The sequence below is a fragment of the Scardinius erythrophthalmus genome, assembly GCF_964197995.2.
Source record: "Scardinius erythrophthalmus genome assembly, chromosome: 14".
Taxonomy (NCBI): Eukaryota; Metazoa; Chordata; class Actinopteri; order Cypriniformes; family Leuciscidae; genus Scardinius; species Scardinius erythrophthalmus.
The window spans coordinates 38,931,290-38,940,092 of NC_138234.1; the positions used below are offsets into that span (position 1 = coordinate 38,931,290).

Here is an 8,803-nt window from a genome sequence, read left to right on the forward strand (position 1 = left end):
TGTATAGTGCCCTCCGCCTGTGTTTAGTGCCCCTCCACCTGTGTTTAGTGCCCTCCGCCTGTGTATAGTGCCCTCCGCCTGTGTTTAGTGCCCTCCGCCTGTGTTTAGTGCCCCTCCGCCTGTGTATAGTGCCCTCCGCCTGTGTTTAGTGCCCTCCGCCTGTGTATAGTGCCCCTCCGCCTGTGTATAGTGCCCTCCGCCTGTGTTTAGTGCCCTCCGCCTGTGTTTAGTGCCCTCCGCCTGTGTTTAGTGCCCTCCGCCTGTGTATAGTGCCCTCCGCCTGTGTTTAGTGCCCTCCGCCTGTGTATAGTGCCCTCCACCTGAAGTCGGATGCTAATAGCAGGTGTAAACATGGCTAATTAGGCTACGTTCACACTGTCAGTCCAAATCCGATTGGAATCTGATCTAAAAGTTTACAAGTTTACAGAGTTTTAGTGCCAGTACTACATTAAACTACTATATATAATGTTGAATATAATGTATAATAATGCAGTGGGGGAATACCCTCATGTCACGATACTGAACTCGCGATATGATATTATTGCGATCCTCCAAGACATATACAGTAATAAAAGTTTAACAAAAAATGTACTGTTGATTAAAATGGCAAATTTGGTATTACATTGTGTGTGTAAATGAATATGATTGGACCAAAACACAGGACAATAGAGACACCAGCATAAAAATATTCATGATTCTGAAGATGAAAATACAGAATTATTTTAGACGAATATGTTTGCACTCTGTCACTGACTAGATATATTTATAATAATGTCGGCCACTTTTTACAGGTAACAGACAGTTGGCATTATCAGGACACACAAATATTCCCCTATTGCATTATTATATATTATATTCAACATTATATACAGTAGTTTAATGTAGAACTGACACAAACGTAATTTTTTTCTCTCACAGTTTTGGGTGAATTATACACAATACAGAGTCACTATCCACGAGACTTATTGTTGCATTTTTGTATCGTGATATACACAATATATTGTTACACCCCTACAAACCACACATCACATTTCATGTGACTTTTGGCCATTCTTACTAGCTAAATCTGATCGGATTTCAATCAATAATGCACAAAAATCGGATTTGGACTGACAGTCTGAACGTAGCCTTTTCACTTGAAAAAAGGTGGAATAGTAGCTTCAGTGTTGGTGAAACTGTCAAGTGTTAAACAAATCGAGATGGATGGACACTAACCTTGTACTGACGATTGTAACAGGAATATTTGAAAAAGTTGGGGGATTTGGAGTGTAACCCTCAGGGTTTCCTTGAAAAAAGCAACAGTCAAGATAAACTACTGGTCATCATCCCAAATATGGACATCGCCACTCAGGTTCACAAGGTACGTCACAGCTCAGCACTCAAAACGGATTCGTTGAATGTGGGAACCATAAACTGAAACCACAGATGTTGTGTTTTATACCCATAGATCCCTTCTTTAGTGTCGTTGAAGAAGCATCCGTCTGTGAGCTTTGCTGGTGTAGACAACCTGAGTGATATCCAGAACCACACCTACAATGAGCTCTTTCAGTCCGGGGGTTTCATCGTGTCCGATGAGCATGTGTTGAATCCAGCCGTCATCACAGCAGGTAACGCTCGTTCAGCGTGTTCCCAGGCGTCCAAGCAAGTGCATAGCCGTGCATCCCAATTTGTCCCAGGAACTTTTTCCCCCCAGACCTGTTGCTGTCTGAGTCTGAAGTACTGTGAAGATTAGGCTCATTATTGAGATTAGGTTTGTTGAACTTGAGCAAGCTTTTCAGCAAAGCTGTTTGTCTGTTTTCAGAGAAGCTTCGGGATATCCTTGAGCACATCGAGCAGCTGAACTCTCCTCAGAGCCCCTGGAGGTGGAGGATACACTTCAAATCACACAAGAAGCTCAGAGAGCACAGCAGGTTCGACACCAGACCCGTTCACACAGTGCTGACACACGCTGCAGGATCTCACCATGACCTGTGCTGCTTCTCTGTCTCCAGGCTCAAAGCTGACGCCTTGAACCTGTACGAGATCCTCACTGCTTATGAGAAGAGACATATCGTGGAGATCCTGTCGTACCACGAGTGTGACACTCCGTCACGAAGAGCTCCGGACCTCGATTGTCTAGTGGATCTGCAAGCGAGATTCATCAAGCAACGACACCTGATATTTCTCACAGGTGCTCTTAGACCTTTTTGAGTGTACTGTGTGATTGTTCCTAAACCTAGTGAACTAGCTTTGCATTATAAGTAGGGCCGTGCCTGTCAGTATGAGTCCATCCTTCCAATGAGACAGTAAACCGGGTTTGACTCTCTGTGGTCATTAAAGGAGTAGTTCACTTCAGAATGAAAATGTCCTGATCATTTACTCTCCTCCACGTCATCCAAGATGTTCATGTCTTTCTTTCTTCAGTTGAAAAGAAATGAAGGTTGTCGTAGATTTTTCCCTAAACCTAACTATCTGGGGCGTCTCCAAATCGACACCCAATTGATCTTATTACCTGAGGCGTCTCCAAATCGACAACAATACCTTTATCTGGGGCGTCTACTAATCGACACCCAATACCTTTATACTCTAGCTCTTGCGTCTTCAGTCGACAACTGGCCGAGTCTTACTCTTAACTAACTTGCTTCCCTAAACTAACTTCCTTCCTAAACTAGCTTCCTGCACAGGAATAATCGACTCAAGCAAATGTCCTTTAAATGCTTTAATCACGGCCAGGAGAACTTCCCGATCAGTTCTCAGGGAATCTCTCCCAAGAAGCAAGGCCGGAGCATCTCTGACAAATTCCATTGAGAATCCCACCAGAAAACACGGATACAACAGTTTTTATAGAATCAAGAAAACAAATAAGACTAACGTCATCTTCAGTATGATTGGTTCAATTGGTTCAAAAGCCCCAACCTTTTCCTCTGTCACTGTCACAAGCAAACTCTGATTCTGTGATTACTTAACATACAAGGTTTGAGAACTAGTCATCTGTCTAGTTTCACTTCCCCTTTCTGTTATTTATACACACACACACACACACACATACTCAGTCACAAGTTTTCCCCAGAGTTTGGAAACATTTAAAAGCATATGAATGTCGTTCCTGCAAGAAAAACAAATGTTAGTTGATTAATTAAACTTGATTAATTAAAAAATCCATCACAAGGTTTTTGAGGAAAACACTCCAGGATGTTTCTCCATATAGTGTCTTCAATGGGGTCCAATGGGTTGAAGGTCCAAATGTGAGTTTCAGTGCAGCTTCAAAGTCTCGACACGATCCAGCCGAGGAATAAGAGTCTTATCTAGACAAACCAGCGGACATTTAGAACAAAATAAACATTTATACGCTTTTAACCACAAATGCTCTTCTTGAACGTCCACGACTTCACTCATTACGTAATCAGGTTGAAAGGTCACGCGTGTTCCGGTTTATAAATGTATCCGACATATTCAAAATCGTCCGACATTGTTGTTTTATCTTTTATTTATTTAAGAGTTAGTCTTTGCACGTTGGCTTTGTAAACACTAGATCTGTTCTTCCGCCTACGTCACGCTTGACCTGTAATGTGTGTCGCATCACAGCTACTGTAAGACCAGCATTTGTGGTTAAAAGCGTATAAATGTTTATTTTGTTATAAAATTTCCGCTGGTTTGTGTAGATAAGACTCTTATTCCTCGGCTGGATCGTGTCGAGACTTTGAAGCTGCACTGAAACTCACATTTGGACCCCATTGAAGACACTATACGTGGAAAAATCCTGGAATGTTTTCCTCAAAAACCTTCATTTCTTTTCCACTGAGGAAAGAAAGACATGAACATCTTGGATGACGTGGAGGGGGAGTAAATGATCAGGAAATGTAAACCCTGAAGTGAACTAATCCTTTAAAAATCCCATGACACTTCTCGTAGAAGAGTAGGGGTGTAACTGGTGTCCTGGACAAATTCCCTCCATCGGCCCTTATCCGTCATGGCCTCCTAATCCCCATCCAATGATGACACCACCTGGTTATTTTCTACACTCACATAATGTTCTGCGGTGTAACGTTTAGTGTGCTTTCAGAATAGTTCAGATTGTATTTGAGGGAGCCTCAGGAATCTTTTAAACCCGATGTTTTTCCATCACTCTGAATGGAAATAAATGCATTGATCTTGTTCATTTGTTTAACTATGGTGTTCTGACAGCATACATACATAATTAGTGTTCTAGGAACCAGAGGCTGCAGATAAATGCTTTATTAAAATGTTTTTATGTAGTGTGTTTATCAGTTGTTATCCAAAGGTAAATTCAAGCATGATTTATGGTTCTGGAATCAGTTACTTGCCTATTTATGACGAAAGTAATGTTTGTTTAATTCCTGTTCAACAGGCTTCCAGTTTGAGATGTTCCCGCACTACTCGAGCAGTGGCATCGTTATTGCCAATGTTGAAGACGTAAAGTTTGTAATAAGCAGTTTAGCCAGTGGAGAAAGCATGGCCAGCGCCCCGTCTGCTGAGACTTACCCCACTCCTGATCCAGCGTCATGTAAGTGATTCTGTGGTAAACCCATCTGACAACATCAAACTACACGTCTCTAAATGAGTTTCCCAGTCGGTCTGCGGCCACCGTGATCCACAGCGACCTTTATTATTCATCATAGAGGCGAGGCCAGCTAAAACACAATGACTCCAAGTCAAGGAAATGAACTGATGAACAATGAAAATAGAAAATGACAGGACAAAATGGTGTTTTCTGAAAGTTAAAAGAAGTACTGAACAAAAACAGCTCTCCATCACACAGTGGCATTATGTCGTGATAATAGAAGACGAGGCAGAGGGAAAGACATGGATGAACACCCAATAGAAATCTTGTTTTCCTTTGGGATCAACAGGTCTTTTGTATAAACTCACCACTGAATAAAACCATGAACCACACTAGCCAATGAATGTCACATTTTTAGTACCTTGAAACTGTATCATTTATTTTTTATCATTTTATATTTTTTGTCCCAATTAGAACGGGATTAAAATGTTTTCATACGAGATGAGCCAACAACAGAAATGTTAAGATGTTGTGAATTTCTTCCTAATATATTCATTTTGGTGTTTAAAGTGGCTATATGTAGAATTCAGAAACCGGCGTTATTAGCGCCACCGCTGGCCGTTAAGTGAACTGCGCTCACACTCGCGTAACGCACAAGAGACTGACTGTGATTCAAGGCCTCGATTATACTCACGGCCAAGTTATTTATCGTTCTTCACTTGAGAAGCCGCTCTCCCGCCACACGTCATGTTCTCACGCGGTTAAAAACCACAGCGTGGAGCAGAGAGGTAACCTCGAAGTAACCAAAAGTAACCTCTAAGTCTCTCTCGTCTTTTAGTGTGGTGTCAGTCTCAACTTTCAAATTTGGTCATTTTTAAAGAAATTGAAATAATAAATATGGTTTTGTGTCTGACAGATCGCTGTAGAGCCTCTTAAAGCTGCTCATGATCCAATCATCTCTTCCTTCTAGTTCATTTATAGCATCAAATGATGAATGAACATAAGAAGAAATGTTGTTTAAACAGTGGAAAAGTGGAGTGTACTGACGTCTTTCCACGAACGTTAATCTACTAACTCTCCTGACTGCTTTGTCGGACAAAATGGCGGATTGGTCAAATTGCCTGTCAATCAAAACTCCCTGCGAAGGGTTAGTTAAAATTACACGGTTACACTATAGATCTGGCTATGTGAAACTGTAGTTTAAATGAATCCTTTTCTTTGTGTCTGCATGACACAATGACTTTACAGTGCAAAGAGAACGACAAAGAGAAGCCCTCGGAGCGCACGTTTACTTTCTTATATTTTTATGTGAAAGACTTGACGGGAAAAAGCCAGGTTTCGTTACGAGCCGTTCACACATTGGCAACAAAAAAGCAATTAATACATAAACATTCTTAAATATAGCCTCTTTAGATATGAAGTGTTCACAGACTTCTGGAGGAGAACAAACACGGCATCCTAGATAAATCTGTGGCGATAGACTGATGTGTTCTTTAGTAGACCTTTTGCTTTGTTCTGAAATATAGAGACTTAAGCTGTTATCATGTGGCATTTTTTTCTTTGGTTTGGTTCACTTTCACAGGGCAACAACGAGGAGACTCGCATTAACACAGAGTTCACCTGTCAGTGTCCAGCCGTATAAACCGATAAACTGCGATCTCGAACTGATTATTGTGATGTGATTAACGAACCAAACTAAGGAAGAAAATGCGGCAGGTTTCAAAACCCTCTAAACAAGCCAGGTGTTTTTAACTTGTTTCGTTTGTCAGAAGCCAGTTTTGACTCTGTTTTGGCTCTTGAGTGTGTGTTTGTAACCCTTTGCAGGTGTGAAGACCGTTGTCTGAAGATTTTGATTAGTCAGATGTAAAAGTTTCTAGTGTGTTTAGTGTGTAAATACAGAAAAGTGTATTTGTATTTGTAACCAAAACTTTGTAACCGTTACAAGTTAACCAAAAACCCAAAACAGAAATGACCCCTAAACTATAGTGAACTGGCATTAATAATATCTTTTGTATCTGGTTAGCAAAAAACTCAAATGTGTATATACAATTCTTCCAATAAATGTATTTTGATAAAACTTTATCTCCATTTTTCTTTAAACTTGCTCTATGTATTTTATGGTAGATGAGAATAGCTAATTTACGAAGGCAGCAGAACTAAAGCAGAAGACGATGCTAACGCTTAGCACGATAACTCCTCTCTATAATGGACTTGTTTTAAACCAATTGAAATTCATTTTGTGGTTCGTAAAGTTATTGGCCTATAATTTTGAATCTGAATGTTATTTATTTTGTCCACCAACATGCTGGCAGCCATTTTGTTTTTTTTTTGTCATGTGTCCAAGTCGTTTTAACAAACTTGATCGTTGCTATTTTAGAGTCCCTCGAGTCTTTCAAGTGGCATCATATACGTGACCTCATGCTGTCCTGTGTTTAGAGCCTGTTGGCTGTTGAAAGGAGTCTTAATATGAAGTGTATGGGGTTTTTCTTGGCATTTTCAGTCACTTGATTTTATTCAATTTATGGAGATGCCGTAAGTCACATCATTGGTCAGTGTTTTGTCCAGGGCTGACCTGACTTCTGCCAGGAGAAACTCAGGGATTGAAGCCTCTGATTAACACACAAATAGACATTGAGGAGCCGACAGGACAGATAGGGATGTCTGTACTCGCACAGACCCATGTATTGAGTTTGGAGAATGATTAATAAATCATTAAAACTGTCAGTCAAGCCGGTACCAAAAGTGGTCATTGTGTACCAGAATCCTCATTTAATGCTATAATCTGTTCATCACACACTTATCAGGAATAAATGTCTGTAATAATCTGTTTTTAGAGGGTCATAATTTTGTAGAAGCGAATTGAAATATTTGATTAAAATGATGGTTCAAAACTAATTGACTGCCATTGAAATGTGTCTCCTGATGTGAAGTTCTGACTGTTGATGGCCTGTAACCTCTCTCTTGTCCCTGTAGTGAGAGATGATAGCATGTCCATGGACTCGGACCAGGACTCTTCAGATAACAGTGTAGCGGTCACAGCTATGTTGAGCCATGTTGTTACAGAGCAACAGCCGTCCCTCGCGGCGGATCCGCTCCCTCCCGTCTCCGAGCCCGCTCTTCAACACCGAGACCCCAGCGGGACGCCCAAAGAGTTAGACTTCAAAGCTCTCAGCGAAGCAATCTCTCAGTTCAAGGCTTCCAAGATGCTCGCCAAGTCCGACGCAGGCGAAGCTTTAGAAACTTCTTTCCGAGTCGATCCTCACCAAAGCTTCCTCGGCCTTGGCGATCTGTCAGATTCCTATCCTCAGTTCTCCTCGGACAGTTCAACGGCTCACCCGGAGAACTCCAACCAAACCGAACCGGCCGTCCCGACTCCTGGAAACGTGGCATCTGGTGTTGAAGCTAGTGGTGATGTGGACCATCGAGGAGGATCGGCGTGCGTCTTCAGACCAGCCTCACCGACGGCTGCACCAATCCCTGAGAGCGCCAGCAGTGTGATGAACAGTGCAGAGCCCTGGGAGCAAACCAGCCCGATCTCGGTCATAGACACACACTCAGGCCCGGCATCCAATGGGAGCAGTGTTTCGAGGATGGCGCCGCTCAGCACTGGTTCCTTGGAGCCGCTGGCCAAGAACCTGTGCGGTTTCCTCCCCACGCCTAGATATGGCATGGACAGTTTTTACCCAGGACTGCAGGGCTCTGGCTTCATGTCAGCCTCACATCAGCCCATGGGTCTGTCCGGGCCGAGGTTCGCGTTGCACAATGGTGCTGTCGGACTCCGACACCCGCTTCTGAACAGCCTGGGATTGCTGGGACCTCCAGGCTCGAGAGGGTTCTTGCCTAATAACGTGCAGATGGCGTGGAACAGCTCGACTCACGTGTCTGCGTCATCGGACCTGTGGGCGGCTCGCTTCGGCACCGGCGTCCAGCAGATCCAGAGCTCTCCGTTCCTCCAGAACTGGCAGAGAGACGCGTATCGCCCCGACAGGGGAGGCTTTGGGGGCTGGTGAACACCCCGTATATGTGTGTGTGTGTAGATAGTTTTCAACACGTTTACAACGGAACATCTCAGTTTGTCTTTTGTATAATACGAGAGAAATGAAACAGTTTCAGGTTTTTCACTGAAAGTGAATTAATAAGTGATTTCATATTTTTCAGAACACATTTGTATTTTGCTTTTGCATGTTGGTCGGGCTGAACATGTTGCTTTTTTTCCCCTTTTGTGAAAAAGCTCAAGGCCTTGGTTTTAGTATTATTTTTATAAAGCCGATTAACATTAAACAACTTTACAACCCATGTCTG

At 42.5% G+C, this 8,803-nt stretch overlaps 1 protein-coding gene across 6 annotated transcripts in view; it reads left to right on the top strand.

Annotated features, from left to right (window-relative positions):
- Positions 1–8,803, top strand: part of tasora (transcription activation suppressor a) — a 53,802-nt gene extending 44,999 nt beyond the window's left edge. For all 6 annotated transcript variants that reach the window (XM_081384518.1, XM_081384519.1, XM_081384522.1 and 3 more), the window contains 6 exons: positions 1,238–1,360; positions 1,448–1,607; positions 1,802–1,910; positions 1,992–2,170; positions 4,349–4,504; positions 7,475–8,803. In XM_081384518.1, coding sequence (XP_081240644.1) covers positions 1,238–1,360; positions 1,448–1,607; positions 1,802–1,910; positions 1,992–2,170; positions 4,349–4,504; positions 7,475–8,511 — 1,764 coding nt within the window. In that variant the 3' untranslated portion in view covers positions 8,512–8,803. The remainder of the gene's footprint in view (positions 1–1,237; positions 1,361–1,447; positions 1,608–1,801; positions 1,911–1,991; positions 2,171–4,348; positions 4,505–7,474) is intronic.